The following is an 18,574-nucleotide window of genomic DNA, read 5'->3' as shown; positions in this document are numbered from 1 at the left end:
TTTTTCTAGTGCAACAGGTTTCAATGATGAAATGTAGTGATTTCAGACCAGACACAGACACAACACAATTTCCTTTTCTTTCTTTTTTTTTAAGGGATATGTATGATATATATTGCTGTTGTCATCCAAACCTCTTCTGATTTTATTTTTAAATCACATTTATTCCATTTTTTTTCATGCAGAAAAGTATAAGGAAGAAAACTATCCATCATCCCATTCTTAGAGAACCTTCTTGACATTTAAAAATAAATGTGATATGTTTATATGTCTTAAAATTTCGATCAGTATGGAGAGAAGCAAAATGAAAAAGCCAATGCTTCTTTAGTTTTATTCATTATGAGACTTCAGATTCTCTCTGTCTGGGGACAAGTCCAGGTATGTCCCCTAAGAAGATACCAGATTTAAAAATAAAAGAACATATGTCAAGAGAAACGTAGAGAGTGGCAAGGGTGATCACACATAGCATAACGCTCCTTGTAAAAATCACTCTTGGATATTAACAGAAAGTGGCAGAAGAATTGGAAATGCTGGAAACTGATGGCCTGTTAGAAAGTCAGGAGAAATGGGACAGCTTTGATGAGCATATTTGAAGTTATTGTACAGACTGCAAAGAAAAATTTCACCCTGTTTTTCAGGACTGGTGAATAACTTACAAATGAATGAGAAGGCAGTGACATGCTTCCATTCATACATGTGTAAAAAGTAGATCACAGAGATTATGGGGTCAGCTGACCATATCAGAGTAAACTTTTATATGATCAGTTCCTTGAGTGATTTTATAACACTTTTATTAAAAAGATAATAGCTTTGAGTGATCTCTAAGATATTCTTCTGGTGATGAGTTTCATGATATATACTAGCCAGACTTTCCAATTATGCCGTGTATGTAAGTCAAAACTGGGATCCACATCTTCCCAGCATTGATAAGTGACAATGTGATAGTGCGTGTCTTGACCACTCATTTAAAATAGATTGCAATCCTATTTCATCTCTTGTGACACTTTCCTTTCACAGATCATGAAAGTCACAACACCTTCAAGAATTGTGAAATCACCATGGGATTTTGATTTTTTTATTTATAATGGTGTCATAGACAAGACAGCCCCAGACTTCTTAGCATTCAAGGAACATTTTAATTTATCTTGGGGAAGTATTTTTTCCCTCTTGGAACACATCGAGAAGTTTATCAGGGACTATGCAATACCAGAAGTTAAAATAAAAGGGAACAATTTGGTAGCCTTCCTTCCGGAGTTTGAGCTGAAGAATAAACTTACCAGATACGACTTTCTCTCACTGTTAGAGAACCCACTTCGTATCCAGATGATGTTAAATCTTCCAGGGCAAAGGTACAAGGGCCAAGATGGAAGGTCAGAGGCTGCCAACAAGATCCAAGCCACATGGAAATGCTTCAAGGCAAGAAAATTCTTCCTCATCTATCGCCAGCAGAAGTGGGCATCGGGTGTGATTTCCATTGCGTGGCTCTTACATTGCCATAAGACCCGAGTGAAGAAGATCCTGAAGGAATCACGTGAGAGACACCTGGAGAATTTCCGTATCCGAGCCAAGGTACACAAGGCTACCAGCTGTTAAGGCAGACCTCTTTTTCTAGACATTTCTTGCTTGAGTGATTGCAGTAAGTTGTCTCTTTATCTTCCCTTTCTCTCTCCAACTACCCTCCTCGTCAGCCTCACTCGCCTTCCGCTCTTCGTGTATGATGCACAAACCCTACATGTGTTTGTACATCATATTTTAGCCCTAATCAGGAATCTGGCTTTTGCACCTGTAAAATCTATTGCAATTTTTTTCTATAGAAAAAAAATTTTTTTCTAGAAAAAAAAAAGTCCCTTCACTTTGACTATTGTCGTTCTGTCAGAAGATCAATGTTTTAACTGCACTACCTTTTCTCCCTATATATACCTTCTGGCACTTTAATTTGCTAGGAAAAAAAAATCTTCTCTCGTCTACATTGCTGTCACCACTTTGTCAGAAAGTATTTAAGTTTGCAGACAGCCTTTTAATTAGTGCTCACAATTTCATTTATGTTTGCTTTCTCTTTTTTTCATTCATATTCTGTTAATTAAGTGAGCTGCCTCTAATCTTCCCCTGCCAGTAGCATCATGTAGCCACCTAATTAAATTAATTGGGGAAGATGTTTTAAGTATGTAATTAAATCAATTAATATAATTTATGCCTGGCTTAACTGTACAGTGGAAAAACAGCTGAAGTTTGACTAGATGAATCCACTACAGCTTCCTGTCACTGATCAATGCTCTTCTTGATTTTTAGCATCTGGCAGCCAACTGGAATCGCATCAGGACCTCCAGGAGGACTATTATCCATATCCCATCATTAGGTATAACACTTTTGCCTGCAAATCTATCAGCAACCTCTATTACCCACCACATTATGGCTCCTTGATTGAGTTCAAGGAAGGCCCCTTGTTTTATTCAAATTGGTCTCGGCAGGAAAATGTTCTCGACATGATGAGAGTAATAACACAGGGCCCTCGCTCGAAACGGCGTTTAATTTGGGGATTAAGCAAATAAAGTCATTATGTGGGGGCTGCTATTCAGTGGAGAGGTGATTTGCTGTAATTCGCTTTCATCTGTATGAAATGAACTAAAAAGTTGTATTTTTCCCCCTGAAATAACAGATAATGTTTTCGATCTTCTTTAATGATAGAAGAACACAGGCTTGCGTGTGTTGTTGCTGTTACACCAATAAGCCAGGATATTGCTTGTACACTGTTTTTAATCAAATGTGCAGTCAAAATGATAAGCTACATTCTCTGAAATTATTTAGTTCTAATTACGAGCAGATGGGATGCTTTATTTGCACCTAGGGCGCCTGAGCAAAAAGAAATGCTGTGTGAACAAGAATAATTAAGAAGTTGAATAGTGTTTTTTGTGCTTAAATAATCTGCAGTTTCATGTTAATTAGCACTAATGTAATTATTTAATTACATTTATGAATTGGGGAACTTAAAAGCTGTTGTCTGCAACACAGTAGTAAAATAGGTATGCCAAAATGACATTGGGAATCTCAGAAGTCTGCACTGGAAGTTCCTTTAAAATACGAGCTGCTGTCAAAATGTGTGGGTTTGTTTGCTTGCTTATTAGTTTTGTTTTGTTTTGCTTTTTAATCTACCTAGTATGCTAAAAATTTCCTTGGTGAGACCAAATTTCTCAAGCTGACTTGGTATCAAATCTTCATATTACATATTGGCTCTTTGTTAAGGCCTTTTAAGTAGAGCGATGCATTAAGTGATCTATAGTAATAGAATTCTAGATTGCAATTTATTTGTGCCCCTCTGTGAGTATATGTGTGTGTGTACTTAGGCATAGTATAGAGCATAACACATTTAAACAGTAATATGAAAAAAAATAAACACTAAAATTATTATATATTATCTTTTAAATTAGTAAAACATTAGTAGTAATAAATTAATGCAAACTTTCCTAGAATCTAGAGCGCTTACAGAAAAGTTAAGAAAATATGTTAGAGCTGCATAGAGCCTTTTAGTTTGGGTCTTTTTATGGCTCACAGAAGAAATTAATTCCTTCTTAGGATGTAAGTGAGGTAAGACAGATCTGAATTTCATTCCAAGTTGGGTTTTGTTTTGGTGGGACTAGTTTTGCACACAAAATTAGTTCACACTCAGAAATTGCACTTGTAATTGATTACCACCAGAGAGGCTAATTGCAGACACAATTAACAGACCCGAGTCCCTTGGACTAAGGTGCAAGAGCCTTTTGCTTCTGCAACTAATTGTGGCCCTGACCTGGTATTATGTGGGAAATTTTGTTTTGTGTTCTCTATTTTATTCAAAACTAGAAATAGGACAAGACCCCCACTTTGCAATGTTGACAGCATGAAGGTATCACAGGCACAATTTCCACAAACTCCTTCCTTCCACCTGTCACCCTTCAAAACCCCAGTGCAGTCAGCCATGCAGAAAAGTCTGATAGAAAAGAGCCTTTGTCCAAAGAGGTAATATTTTGAAAATAACGGGCAGTAATCTAAAGTGGGTAATAAAGAATAATTTTAAATGAAAATGTTTTAAAATTCCAAAAGGGTTTGCTGGATATAGATTAGGTAGAAAAATAACCTGGTCAAAAACTAGAATTGCATTATTTTAGATCTGATATTAAAACTAGTTTTCTTCTAGAATACATATTCTCAGCTTAAATAAACACATAATAAATCTGAAAGTCTTCCCTATTGTAGTAATTTTTGTTTAACAACGTAATAATCCATTTTAAAGAATAATTGCTAATCATATATCTTCCAAGAGATAAGACTAAGCATATATATTTTTCTCAACTGACCATTTAAAAAGCCCAATTACACATTTTCACAAGAGAATAATACATGGGCTCTGATCAAATAGTATTTGTTTCTATAACCTATGCTTTAGGTTTTATAAAATAACCTGTGGCTATTAAATTAAATTTAGGTTTAAATAACGTTAACCTGTCACCTCATACTTATTCCACAGACATAATTCTCAAACCATAGCTTTCTTTAAAAAATGATTATGGTATACCTTTTTTGTGTGCACCACTTTCCCTGTGAATTCTTGAAGATTTTAGCTAGTCACAACATGCCTACTTTGTCTCCTGCACTAGGGACAATTCATGAAAACAAAAGTAGATAAAAGTAAAGCCCTTTTTTCCTCTAAACACATGTCCCCCAAAACCTATTCAATATAGTAATTTTGTTTTCAGAGTTGAGAGGGATTCACTAATCAAAATCAGTTGGTAGACATGTAAGGTTCAGGTAGGCATTTAATACAAATCACAGCCTTGTCCTTTTTCTCTTTCTACAGGAGATTTGCAATCAATTCTGGTGTAAAATTAGCCCTAGAAATAATTACACCATGTCACTAGCCAATTAGGGCTGCACTAACTTGTTTGAACCCTAAAAATGAAAGATTAGTAGCTGATAACTGTACAGTATATTGCAGTTATAGGCATTTGGTTATTTGTTTATGCAGTTTTGCACACACAAGAATAATTGCATTCTCCAAACTGATGATCACATAGAGGACCACAGTAATGTTTTCAGTAATGCCTTTGACCACAAAATATTTATCATGTTCAAGTTATGGCTTGATAATATGAACATTAAGACAATTACACATTGCAGGGTAACCTCTTTGAAAGGATTAAAACTTGATTGACTGTTACGTATTTTGGGTAGTATTCCTAGATGTAACAAAGTTTTAGCTCTTTTTAACAAACAGGAGAGGTGGGATGCTGTTGATTCATTGTCCAAAGAAACTGATCAGCCTTGTAATTTCATAAGATGATAGAAAAAAACCTCATCCTTTTCAGAGTATATAGGCTAATCTCTTTATTGGATATTAGATGTTTTTATCATTTTTATTAATGAAATACAATGAAATACAAAAATATAACAAAATAATCTACTATGGTTCATAGCAGGAATAGAATACTAGGGTCTATTTTAAGCAAAATCTATCAGTCAAATAAGAAAGAACTGCAACAAAGAATCCTAATACCTCTAGAAAAATCAGAGGTCTAAATAAAACCTAGGAACTAATTCTGCTTCCAGTTTCTCTGGCCAAGTTATTTCCTCCACTTTTAATTTAACCCCTGTGCTTCTTTATTACAGTGCATCATTTGGTTCTACACTTAAACTCAGTGACATTTTAAAATATATTGGCATTAAATGAGATAGGCCAAGTGTGGAGCAGGTATATGAGGCACCGCCAGCCAATTAAACCCCCAGTGATGAGTTTCCTCTCTTACTTCTCTTCCTCTTTTAAAATAAAAATAAGGAATTATTGGGATTTTCTCTTTTCTCTATGTAATCTTTTATTTCATTGCCAGTTGATTTAATGGCTAAAAGGAATCTATATAGTTCAGCATCATTTTTCCCCCCTCTGTGCATTACTTCAGCAAATTATCCTTGGAGCAAACACCATTAGTAGTCTCCAAGATACTCCCTTCCATAAAGTTGTGGATTCTGTTGTTGTGAATGTCGTGAAAAAACAACATTTTTCTACTTCTCTGTACTATCACGGAGGCCTTAAAAATAGGAAAACTTACTTTTGTGTATAACTGACCCTATCCCAAATGTCCATGAGACAGTAGCTCCCTAACCCCACTCCCTTTTATGGAAAGATAAGAACCAGATGTCACCTCCCTTTGTGAACAGGGGCAAGGGCGGAGGACCGCAGCCAAGAGTGTTACCTCTGAAATCACATTCTTACTATGTCTCCAAGCACACTGACATCTTTCTGCTTTCTCATTTTTGGGTTGACAACTCAAAGACGTGAGAGACTTTGTTCTTAGGGCTAAGAAATTGGGACTTTCAGTCAAATCTTCATGGTCTTCAACATGTATTTTGGCAAGTTAGCTATGGAATCCACAGTTCAGTTATGGCATTGTTATACTAGATCCTTGAGACAGAGGTACTGCCAAGATCTCCCAGATACAGTTCCCCAAAATATACACATCCTTTGAGATCAGAAACAAAGTGCACTTAAACTGTCCAATTCCTTTTCAGCCTGAATTAAAATGAAAACACACCGTATTCATCGATGTTATATTCATCCAAGTAATTCAAATCAACACTCCTTAATTGGTTAGACCAGAGTTGGCCCCATGACCCTGTAATATTAAGTTACACAGTTGGCCTTGAGCTATCTGATGTTGCACCATGAAGTGCAGAAGCAGCAGAAGAGCTCATGAGCTCTTCATGAAATGGATTAGTATTAGGATATGGTATAAAGAGTCTTGCATTTTCTAAGATAAAACTATACTCTCCGTCATCGCCTTCATTGTCATAAAAAATGTTAAAATGTTTGTTCAGCTGTTCTCAAACTTATACTTGTAACAACTATTGAGAACCCTAATAAGCATTGTTTCCATAGGTTGTATCTATCAATATATACTGTACTGGAAACTAAAATTGAGAAACTTTAAAAATATTTAATTTACTTTAAAACAACAATAGGGGTGCCTGGGTGGCTCAGTTGGTTAAACGTCTGCCTTTGGCTCAGGTTATGATCTCAGGGTCATGGGATCGAGTCTTGCATCGGGCTCCCTGCTCAGTGGGGAGCCTGCTTCTTCCTCTTCCACTCCCCCTGCTTGTGCTCTCTCTCTGTCAAATAAAAAAAAATAAAATAAAATCTAAAATAACAACAATAAATCGGTTACCAATGTAACCTAAATAACATATTTTTGTTAAAAAACCTTTATTTTCCCAAACAAAAAAATATAATGAAAAGAGCTGTGTTGGTTGACAAGTTAGCAAATCTCTTAATAGAACATGGTTGGATTCTCATATCTATTTCTGTATTCAATCTGTTGCAATATGTTGTTTTGATTGAAGCATATGAAGAAAACATGGCCCGACGGAGAGAAGTATTTGGAAAAGGGAAAACTGTTTTATACATTTTTTAGCCTTTTCAGACAATTGCGTATATTCTTCTTTGATTTTATACCAAAACTCAACAGTGGATGGGAATTCTTATGTTAGTTACAATGTGGAATTTGAAATCCTATCAATAATTTTTTTGCATTTTGTGAAAAAGGTTATCATCTTAGTATTATTTTGAAAATAGTTTCGACCTTCCAGACTCCCTAAAAGGGTCTCAGGACCTTCTATAGTCTCTAGACATTGCTTTGAGAATCACTGGCCTTAGCTCCCTGCAATAATAAAGTCACTGATAAAAAGTTCGAATAAGAGAAAGTCTTCCTTCCTCTCTCTCTCTTTTTTAAAGATTTATTTATTTGAGAGAGAGAGAGTGCGCGAGCAGAGGGAGGGAGAGAATCCCAAGCAGACTCCCCGCTGAGTGAGTGTGGAGCCCAAAACAGAGCTTGATCTCACAACCCTGAGATCGTGACCTGAGCTGACACCAAGAGTTGGACACTCAACAGACTGTATTACCCAGGCGCCCCAAGTCTTTACTCTTTCCAGAACCGTACAGAATCCATTTGGCCAGTTTAGTTTGAGAATATTTTCAACACTCAACAAATACTTCAGCACCTCCTGTGTCTTCTACATCCCCATCACAAAATTCCCTAATCCCCCTCAGCAGCACCCCCCAAAACAATGGTCAGTTTTATTTTCATCAAACTGGCACTGCGTATACCACATACGTACATAAAGAACCCAGATAGGTGTCTCTCTTACTATCTCTTAATCTTTGATCTCAGTAGCTTGTGCTTTCACAGTTGCACAAGTAATTAAAACCTAGGTATAACCATAATGCCTCGATCACATTTCTCTGGATGACTGCAGTATGCTGATGGGCAATCAGTTGTGACATATGTCACATGTTCCCTGAAAATTTTTATGATTAGAGTACCAAAGTTGGGTAACATTAACTTTTTTATGAATTGGAGTAATTCAAGATCGCCTCTATAATGATGTCACTTGGCTCAGCTTCTATCCAGTATGCTTTCTTGGATGGAAGGGAAAGGGTCGAAGTGATAGCTACTGCTGTCGTTACCCGGTGTTGGCCCCTAGGAGTGGGGGATGCATGTGAATATCACACAGCACGTGTTTCAAAACGGGCAAATAGTTGAGACCTACTGCTCCAGTCCATCAGATTGAGGCCTGGTTGACTACCATCTTAGGCCAAGGTGATCAGATAAATGACAACTTCTTGGTAACCAGAAGCCCATTGTTAACCTCTTCTCTGCCTTAGGTACCCTGTAAGGAATAGGACCAGGGGACAAAGGGAACTAGAAATCAATCACAGGGTGATGAGCAGGCTGTTCCAGAATATGTGCTCCAATGCAAAAACAGGGGCCTGTCACATACCAGCCCCAAGGAGGCACAGTCACTGTGAGCAAGGCCTTGCTCATGGGTTTCTGTGGTTTCTGCAAAGGAAAAGCCAATCCAGCAGAGCTAGTTTCCTGGGTGCAAAGAGGCAATTAGTTCCTGGGTGGAACTTGGCAACAAGTTCCCAAAAGCTTAGTGGCTTAAACAAGAGAAGTGTATCATCTGATAGGAGTTTGCGTGGGAGTGGAGATAGGGATGAGAGAGGAGAAAAATGCAGAGATGGAGGTGGAGGAATGGTAACGAGTAACCACTGGTGAGCATCCTTGGTTTGGCAGAACAGCAAAGGTAGTTGGATAACTTCACAGAGGCATCTCTCGGGTATCCTCCTTTGATGTGAAGCAGAAGCTGTAACATTTTGAGAAAAGATGGACTATTTTCGCATGTGATGGGGATGGCCATAAGGAAAGAGGCTGGGTCCCTCTCTCAAGTGGTAAGGAAGAAAGAGTGCCCCTTTATGCCAGTGCTGTTTTCTCCTAGGCTGATGAGGACCTAGAAAGAGCTACAGGTCCCACTCACCATTCTTTGAATTCCCACAAGTTCTCCAGATCAGAGACCCCATTTTATAGAAGTTGAAAGAAGAAGATGGAAGGTAGGCATCGTATCCATTTTCTTTCTTTTTTTTTTTTTAAGATTTTATTTATTTATTTGACAGAGAGAGACACAGCGAGAGCAGGAACACAAGCAGGGGGAGTGGGAGAAGGAGAAGCAGGTTTCCCGCGGAGTAGGGAGCCCAACGTGGGGCTGATCCCAGGACCCTGGGATCATGACCTGAGCCGAAGGCAGACGTTTAACGACTAAGCCACCCAGGCACCCCTCGTATCCATTTTCTATCACCCTTTAACAAGTTCCCAAAAGCTTAGTGGCTTAAACAATAGAAGTGTATTATCTTAGAGCAGTAATTCTGTAGTTCAGAAGTCTGAGAGGGGCTAAAAATCAAGGTGTCAGCAGGACCGCACTCCTTCTAGAAGTTCTAGGGGAGAATCACTTCTTTACCCTTTCCAGCTTCTAGAAGCTGCCCACAAAGGTGTGAATGAGGAGAGCCCTTGGCCCCCTTTCTCCATCTTTAAAGCCAGCAACAAGCATCTCTATGTGCCTTTCTTCTATAGTCACACCTTCTCTAATTCTCTCCTCTCTTGCCTCCCTCTTCCACTTTTAAGGACCCTTGTCATTACACTGGGTCTAGCCAAATAATCCAGGATAATCCCCTTATTTAAAGGTCAGCTGATTAGCAACCTTAATTCCATTTGCAACTTTATTTCCCTTTGCCATGTAACCTAACATATTCGCAGGTTGCCGGGATGAGGACATGGACATCTTTGGAGGGCCATTATTCTGCCTGCTGCAACAATTGGAAATAAAGCTGAGAAAAGAGGCAGAGGCTCTTTGTCCCTTCTAGGGTTCTCTGCTCATATTTGGAGAGTCTTGCCTCACTCTTCTTTTATGCAACCACATATATGCAAGAGCTAAATATGTCCTATCCGAACTGTATAGTAATTTGTAGGTTTATGTGATCTTGGACAAGAGACAAGGCACTTACCCTGGTTTTTCTTATCTATAACATAACAGGGTTGAAGTAGATGGTGTCTCAAAAACTCACCCTGTGTTTCTATCTGACCTCTGAAGTACCCGTGTCTCTGCAGATTATATTCTGAAATGTGATGGTTCATTGTCACTGGGCAGGTCTGCTGAGTTCCCCAAGGCCACAACATCCTTGCCAATAGCTTAGTGGTTAAGTCACTATTGGATTTAATATATGTACTGCCAGCATTGATGAGCATCTTTTCACCTGGATGTCAACACGTACGTTTGTGGGTGTATGAAACATAATAAATCTGACTTTTTAAAAAAATTGACTCCCAACTTCTGCTCTGCTGATGGCAATGTTCACTGCATTGTACCTTGTTCATGTAGAATGGTCTGTGGCTTGCCACAGGATTTTTTCTTGTTATGGGCTTTGGAAGCACATATACCCCATAACATTAAAATACCTTATGTTTGTACAGCACTTCACAGTTTACAAAATGTCTTCATATCTGTTACTTCATGTGAGCCTCTGTAACAGTGTTCTGAGATTGCTAACATTCAGTTCTTTAAAATGGGTGTATTTGTAGGGTTAACTGAGTAACCAGTTCTGTCATAATTCTGCACAGACATTTCATATGCGTCCTTGATCAGTGGTAACAGAGGTACCAAGTAATTTGTTGGAAAACTGACCTCCAGCACTTGATTGAAACACAGACTTACTCACATGCGGCAACAAAGTGATCAGACATCCTTTATATTTTAAATTGGACATCATCTTAATGAGACATCTCACACTGCCTTTTATCTTTACTTTTGAAAGGAAATGCATCCGTGGAATGCTCTCCGGCATTTTTCTTAATCATACTTTATTCTTTAGGCATTTTTCCTGCCTTCTTATAGTTTGGATATAGAAGTTATTCACAAGACATCTTCCTAAATATTTATCTGAATATAGATAGAATTATACATATGCAAAATCCTAAGAGTCCCAGTACTGCAATCACGCATCAAGACGGCATTGTCTGCAGCGATCTACACTTTCATATGTGGAAGGGGTCCCCAACCTATTTTAGAAATTAATAATTTTTCAAAAATAACTCGAACAAGCTATTTGTCCTTCTGCCTCTGTAGTTCTTAAGTTCATCTGCATAAAGCAAAAGGGAGACTTTAAGATGAATTGTAAGCTCATTTAATTTCCAGACGACGTCTAGTGTTTAAACACTGACATCAAAGCAAAGAGCCAATTATCAGAGTGCATTTGATCTGAAGCCCTGTTGCCTGAATTGCTATAGTTTTCCTTATGCTGAAAAGGAAATCTGTGTCACATCTCAAAGATGTAATATTTAAAATCACTTTATCTAAAGCAGTTTAACTTGAAACATGTGTTTGGGCTCACTAACCACAAGGAGGCATTGAAGCATCTCTTCAAAATGTGAAAAGCAATTTTACTCAAAAAAAAAAAAAGTTGCACCAACAGTTGCTGAATTTCATATAAGCAATTATACCTGCCTGTGAGTATGTGTGCCTTTTAAGTTCATGCTTTGATCCACTTATTTTTTTTTAACCCCTGTAATGCCAGCAGGAAGAGTTGCCGCTGTTTCTTCTTTTAGTTTTGTACAAGAGTAATCCACACGCATTTTCCTTCTGCTCTGTTTCCAGTGGACACGAAGGCAAACTGCAGGACTTCTATCAGTACTGACAAAGTAACTGCATTAACCTTTATTGCCCTCTAAAGGTTAAAATTTCTTTTGACTGGGTGAGCAGAAGCATATTTCTTTAGTATTCAGAATTACCTAAATACATATTCCTGACAGCAAGGGGTTTCCCTGAAATCCGTGTGTTAGTTTAGAATGATTCTGGGGACACATCTTCAAAATGCCACACAGGAAGCATAAGTTAAAAAGAGCCAATACAGTTTGTTTGTTTGTTTTTTAAACCCTGAGCATAATTTTCTTCAATGTTGTTTTGAACATTCATGTTCAATGTCAGACATTCTCCCCATGTTTTTATAATCTTGGTTCCCAGTGGTTTTGCTGGTATTGAAAAATACAAACTCTTCTTTTGCAGAATATGCTGCTTAGAAAATCTTCCAGAATAATGCTTAGTCTCCTGAGAAGCAAGGATCTCATTCTTAGGAGTTAGACTGTGTCTGCAAGATGCTTCTGAGAAAATTCTTGCCTAGAAATGTGGAATGTGACCCCTGAAAATCCTAGTGTGCCATTTTGCCATACTGACTTGCTCTTTCTGCGTTTTGACGTCTTGTTTACCTTTTAGGATATTCTCTGCCTGTGAGGCAAAATATTGACGACTTCAACACACAGCAGAACATGCAGCTGGGGAGGCTGTGTGACATCTTAGGTATAGTAAATACTTTCACACAAATGACTCTTGGGAATGTTTATCAGAGGATGTTGATAAAAATGTTTAATTTTTGCTTATTTTTTCCCCTGCAAGGAAAAAGTGTGGATTTCTAATCTACCGGTGGGGCAAATTAAATGTTTGGTTTTAAAGAACAGATTTATAGTGGCGTTGACTTGAATTAAAAAATGACATTTTTAACTAATTTATTTGGGTTGCTTTTTCTAAATTCTGAGGATTTCTCTCCTATAGCCCCAAATCCTCTTCATTTCCCGACTCCAGCAGTGAGGGAAGCCAACATTTTATATCTGTATCAATATTGTCTATTATGTTATCTGGGGAGTAAGTGGAAGGTGGTATCGGAAATGAAAAGAATTGTTTTCACTATAAGACTAAGGGGAATGTGAAGATAGGTTTTTTTCTTTTTAAAGAAGATTTTATTTAAATACATATCATCTAGTTATTAGAAAACAGGAGGTGCCTAGGAGATGGAATTCTTAGAAATATAGACCTCAGGTGGTAGATATTTCCTTGTAAAGGTCAGGCTCTGATACTGGCTTGGTCAGTTCTAAATCAGACACCAACTTGGGCCAGGAGAGAACACAATAATGCCTTGGTTGGTGCTGCTCAAGACCAAGGTTCAGGTTAGGCTTAACACAAGGTCGCAAAGGCTAAGCACTAATACTGAATCAGTTTAGAAGCTACTGGCCAGAAATTCAGGGTAAACAAAAATTAGGTTTTTATTAGTTACTGAATAACAACTTCTTTGTTTTGCGAAAATATAACCGCTATGGCCTTTATTTAAGCAAAACAAGGAAGAATTTTAAATTATCAATGACCAACTCAGCTGGCTCCCCGGAATGACATACTTTACATGATTCATATATATTTCAGCATCATTATTATTTTATAAATGCCATTTGGTAACAAAAATACATCAGTACTAGAAATTTACAGTGTCCTAAAATAATAATAGTGTAATTGCTTTAATCTATTATGTAGGCACTAATATCGTTTTTCAGAGTTACCAAAAAAATTTTTTTTTAATGACTTGAGATTGATTTGTTAGTGCTGAGCTATTTCAACTAAAAACCTGACTGAGTGGAAACCACTGAAGTGCAGCAGAGGGCAGACTTTGCTCTAATTTATTTGAATTAATTTTTTTCTTTAGCTTTTTATATACCCGTCTATATATAGCACAAACCATCACCAAAGAATTTCTTTACAAAAGAGTCTCATTATTAGAAAACATTTGAAAATATGAGGTTTCTGTTTTAAATAATTCAATAGTTCAGTCTATGTCTTACCTGCAATGGAAAATTTCACTAATATGAACTTTTCTGAGAGACTATGAACCAAATGCCTTTTTTTGGTACACTGTCTTCATGATATAGCAATCTGATCCCAAAACCTCTTCAAGAGATGTAATGGAAGTTTAGAAACGGTAGTTAGAAGGTAGAAAAAGTACTTGCTTGTGAAATTTTTAAAAAAAATATGAAGAAACTAGGAAAAATAGTAATTTTATGTAAGAATAAATGATTATCTTTTTTTTTTTTTTAATTCCATTAATTCCTAGTGAAGTGTGTTGACTTTTTGCTTATTCAGGGAAAACAAAGAGAATCTGATTAGGTTGGTAAGACCTGTCATTTGGATATTGGCGGTGAAGTCAGGTTGTCAGGTGGAGACCCCAATGGCTACCAGTATTTTCAATTCCTAGAGGAGTTAAGCAAGAGAGTGACCATTATTGACTATTGACTGGCGATCAAAGCAATCTTTGTCTTCATATTAATTGCTTTCCAAAATTACCTGTCAATTAATTTTGAACATTTGCAGATGCACAAACAAATATTGGATATTCGTGTTAGTGATATGTATTCCTTTGCCAGAAATGCACAGGGAGGGTGAGATGAGCAATATGATTTGTTGTTATTTGTAACCTAGAAACTGCTTCCCAAGAAAAATTTAGTTTTCTTCAGCTGTGGAGTCTTTACTTTTGTTGTTTGTTTTTATGTCTTTTTTTAATACTTAAAAAAAATCCTAGTTTGGTTTTTAAAAGCAAATAAAGACCATATCCAAAAGCCACACTGAAGTTAATTTAGATTGGTTTTGTACAGATCTTCGCCATTTAACCAGCTTTTTTGCACTTCAGCGTTTCTCTAAAGAAGAGATAAATAACACTACCACTAAAAAAATAGACACAATGATTCCTTCAGAAGGAGGGCTGTGAGGTACCCTTAAGTTTAGTAAGACACTAGTCTCCTCTTGCAAACCCAAAGTTTGGGATAAATAATTTGGTCATTCAGCAACTGGATACAAGTTATTTACTGTCTCCTCAGTTAATTTATTTTAAGGTTTATGTGACAATTTGGTTTCAAAATCAAATAGGGTCCACTTACATATTTACATTTATGGAGTGCCTCCTCTTGGCTCAGCATGGGGCCACTCAGCACGGGGCCAGTTTGGAGGACACCACTTCTCCAGGGGGAGGATTTCTCCCACGGGCCATTGATCTCACTGATTGTGTGAGATTCTCTACTTCCCAAATCCTTCCATCCTCCCACATCCCTCCGGTCAATCCACAGGTATTTACTGAGTGGCTCCTGCATGCTCCACACCGTACCCGGGCTTGGTGGAATATAGGAAAGAGCACACACCTTGCCTTTAAAGAGTTTGGAGAGACAAGATTAATAGATTTGAGACAGTAGGATGAAATGCCCAAGGATACTACATCATGTTGAATCTTGGGGGTGCTGTTAAAGGGAGCACAAGCGTGGAGGGCAGGGTGTGGAATCACTGTCGGCTCCCCTAGTCAGGGTGGGCCGTGCCGCAGATTCCTGCAGCTGTATTGTTTACTGACTACCTACTATGTGCCAGATACTGCACCAGGTGCTTTACAGGTATCCTTTCATTTAATACGCTTCAAAACTCTATGTCCCAGGTGATTTTCTTCTCCATTTTGGAGATGAAGAACTGATGCTTACAAAGGTTAAATACTGTGCCCAATGTTCCCAGGCAGCTGAGCTGGAATTTAATCAGTCCGTGTTCTATATACTCTTGTCAAACTGAACAGAGGAGTCCTCAAATCCTCTCTGAGCCCTACCTGACCAAGGAAATATTTTACAGTTCTGCCTCCCCCGACCTTCCTGAAGCACCTGTTCCATGTGCTTCACTGGGTCCGCCGCTCTCCACCTTGTTTGAAGGCTGTTTGTGCCCATGAAATGGTTGCTCCTCATGGGCATTATCCCAGCTGCTTTGACTCCTCATTTCCCTCCATGTCTAGCCAAGTGCTTTGCCCCTACCGATCAACCAGTTATTTTATGAATGAATGAATGACTCCAGTGGCTGCTGATTCCCTGTCCCGAGTCCTTAAAATATTAAAACCCTGCAGTGGGTAATCTCATCTCACTATCCCATTTGGGTGGGATATTTAATTAGGATTTCTTCCTATGTACATACTAAGAAGCACAACTTAAGAAAGACAGTTAAATTAAGACAGCGTTTCCTTTAAACCAAGAATCACTAGATGTCCTATTTAAGTAATATACTCCTCTTTGGGAATGGAGTAGGGAAAAGGTTGGTTTCCTGAAATAATCATTGCTTTGGTCATAATCAGACCATTTATTTGGACAGGATGTTCCCTGAATTGGCCCTGCCAAGTCCAGGCAGAATAAGAAATCGCAGCTTCATCAGCTTTCTAAAGTTAATAGCTCTGTTTTATAATTTACTGAAGTTAATGGGATAAATTTTTAAAGCACTGTGCAATTCCCATTGATGTTAATGGTAGTTCTGGGGCTAAATCCCTATGTATTATTTGAAAGCACATTTCCATAGTACCTCACAGTACACAGAAGTACCTCCTTCTGAAGGAATCATTGTGTCTTATTTTTTGGTGGTGGTGTTACTTATCTTTTCTTTAGAGAAATGCTAAAATGCAAAAAAGCCAGTTAAATGGCGAAGATCTGTACAAAACCAATCTAAATTAACTTCAGTGTGGCTTTTGGATATGCTCTTTATTTTAAACTGTGCAACATCAATCTGATGCCAGAGTTCAGAATGTCATTTACCTTTATACCAGTAATTAACATTGTGCCTGTTGTTTTTAGATGCCAATGTGAGCGTCATCTACATCTGCTCCATTCAGATGAACGACGAATTACTGCGGTATTACAATAAAATCCTGAGTCTACAGGCAGCTGTCAAATCGGGGAACCTTGAGGACAGAAGTGACCTGCAGGACAGGTTCAAAATTATCACCCCTGAAGCTATAAACATCTTCCCTGTGAGTCTGTCTTCTAATTACTACAGCTTCAGGGATGCAGTAAAATTAAATTGGAAATTTTATAACTTGCAACGCTCTGGTACACATCAGTGAAATATTATTGCAAGTTTAACAGCTTTACTGATTAGACTACTAGTTGGACTGTAGGAAATAAATATCCCAGTTTAACTTGCAGACTTAGTTGAGCTACTCTTGCCCAGTTTCTCTATAGCTGAAGCCTAATTGCAGTGATTGGGTGGTACCATCAAGTAGGTAAATTTATAACATCTATAGTTCCTTTTCCTTAATTTTGTGTGGTGGACGCCAAGACAGAGAAAGGCTGGGCCCACCCATGGTCACCAAGCTTGTTAGGGACAGAACCTCGACCAGGGCCCCTGTTTTCTGATTTCCACACTGCTATTCTTTGTTACTCCCTGGACTTGTTTCCTCAAGGGAATTTGGCCTGATTTACCACATCACAGGGTTCATAATGAATGAGGTTCAGATTTTTTTTTTTAACTTGTACTGATTTTTAATGAATGGGATGAATTCTAAATGGAACTCCATTCCCACATAAGAGCTTTTGGGAAATTCATGGAGTCACAAGCGCAAGAGATGGCTTGAAATGAATTTCTCGGGGCACCTGGGTGGCTCAGTCGTTAGGCGTCTGCCTTCGGCTCAGGTCATGATCCCAGGGTCCTGGGATTGAGCCCCGCATCGGGCTCCCTGCTCAGCGGAGAGCCTGCTTCTCCCTCTCCCATTCCCCCTGCTTGTGTTCCCTCTCTCGCAGTCTCTCTCTCTGTCAAATAAATAAAATCTTAAAAAAAAAAAAAAAGAAATGAATTTCTCTGTTTTAACAAGAATTAAGCTTTCCATTTTAAACAACCAACATTTTAATACCTAATGGACTACACAATTTTGAGGAGACTTTTTTTTGTATAATTAAGGGTCTGAATTTGCTGCTAAAGATAGCTCTCTCCACGCACAAGTGGGATGCACCAAAATCTATGCTCTATTTATTGGCAAAGAAACCGAGGGCATGCTTTACTAGCTATGTGTTGTTGCTACCCATTAACCCTTCAGATGCACCATGTTTTGACCCCCCCCAAAAAAAAAGGCCTGCCAGGGCTGAGTATGTTTGCTATAACATTTCTGCTTTGCTAGTATACTCAGTGAATTGTCATCAGGATTTACTCTCTTCTTCCAAGATAAACATTTTATTTTTTCACAACTGGCCACCTCAATGTTCCCCCCAAGCTCTCTACCTAGCTCTGTTTCATGGGCACTGCTTGGCTATGGAGGAGGATACAGGGGCAGGGTGAACAAGAGAAAAGACAGGGGACAAATCATCACCATTTCTTTATGCTCTTAGGAACCTCCCAATATCCTCCATCAGGGCAAGGATTGCTTGGTGCTCTCTAGCTATCCCCTGGCCTCAGTGGCAGGGTCAGAGTGGACATTAGAAAGCAAGGAAGAAAAAACTATCATTACTGTGTAGTTAATTTCCCGATTTTATCCAGCCAGAAAATGGAGCTAATGCCTGGTAGCTGCTGATAAGGAGTTTCTGCACATCTGAAAAGTCCATATACATCGAAGAGGCATGGAATGGGAAAG

The 18,574-nt window shown here is 38.2% G+C and overlaps 1 protein-coding gene and 1 long non-coding RNA gene across 3 annotated transcripts in view; one reads left to right on the top strand and one right to left on the bottom strand.

Moving 5' to 3' along the window:
- The window catches only part of LOC135361470 (IQ domain-containing protein H-like), a 31,239-nt gene extending 28,821 nt beyond the window's left edge, over nt 1–2,418 (top strand). Inside the window, exons 4-5 of the mRNA XM_064570265.1 lie at nt 1,015–1,566; nt 2,287–2,418. Of these exons, the coding sequence (XP_064426335.1) occupies nt 1,015–1,566; nt 2,287–2,418 (684 nt within the window). The remainder of the gene's footprint in view (nt 1–1,014; nt 1,567–2,286) is intronic.
- The window catches only part of LOC123861064 (uncharacterized), a 121,906-nt gene that overhangs the window by 1,181 nt on the left and 102,151 nt on the right, over nt 1–18,574 (bottom strand). The window contains exon 4 of one of the 2 annotated variants that reach the window (XR_010404977.1): nt 1,275–1,515. This is a non-coding gene — a long non-coding RNA (uncharacterized LOC123861064). Of the gene's footprint in view, nt 1–1,274; nt 1,516–5,342; nt 7,132–18,574 lie in introns of those variants that run through there. The other variant, XR_010404978.1, reaches the window with a different exon arrangement.

The sequence above is a fragment of the Mirounga angustirostris genome, unplaced genomic scaffold, assembly GCF_029215605.1.
Source record: "Mirounga angustirostris isolate CCGP_5_RB_7025 unplaced genomic scaffold, mMirAng1.0.hap1 SCAF_9, whole genome shotgun sequence".
NCBI classification, from domain to species: domain Eukaryota; kingdom Metazoa; phylum Chordata; class Mammalia; order Carnivora; family Phocidae; genus Mirounga; species Mirounga angustirostris.
The sequence above is the reverse complement of the archived record's forward strand: the minus strand, read 5'-3'. Positions and strand labels throughout refer to the sequence as shown.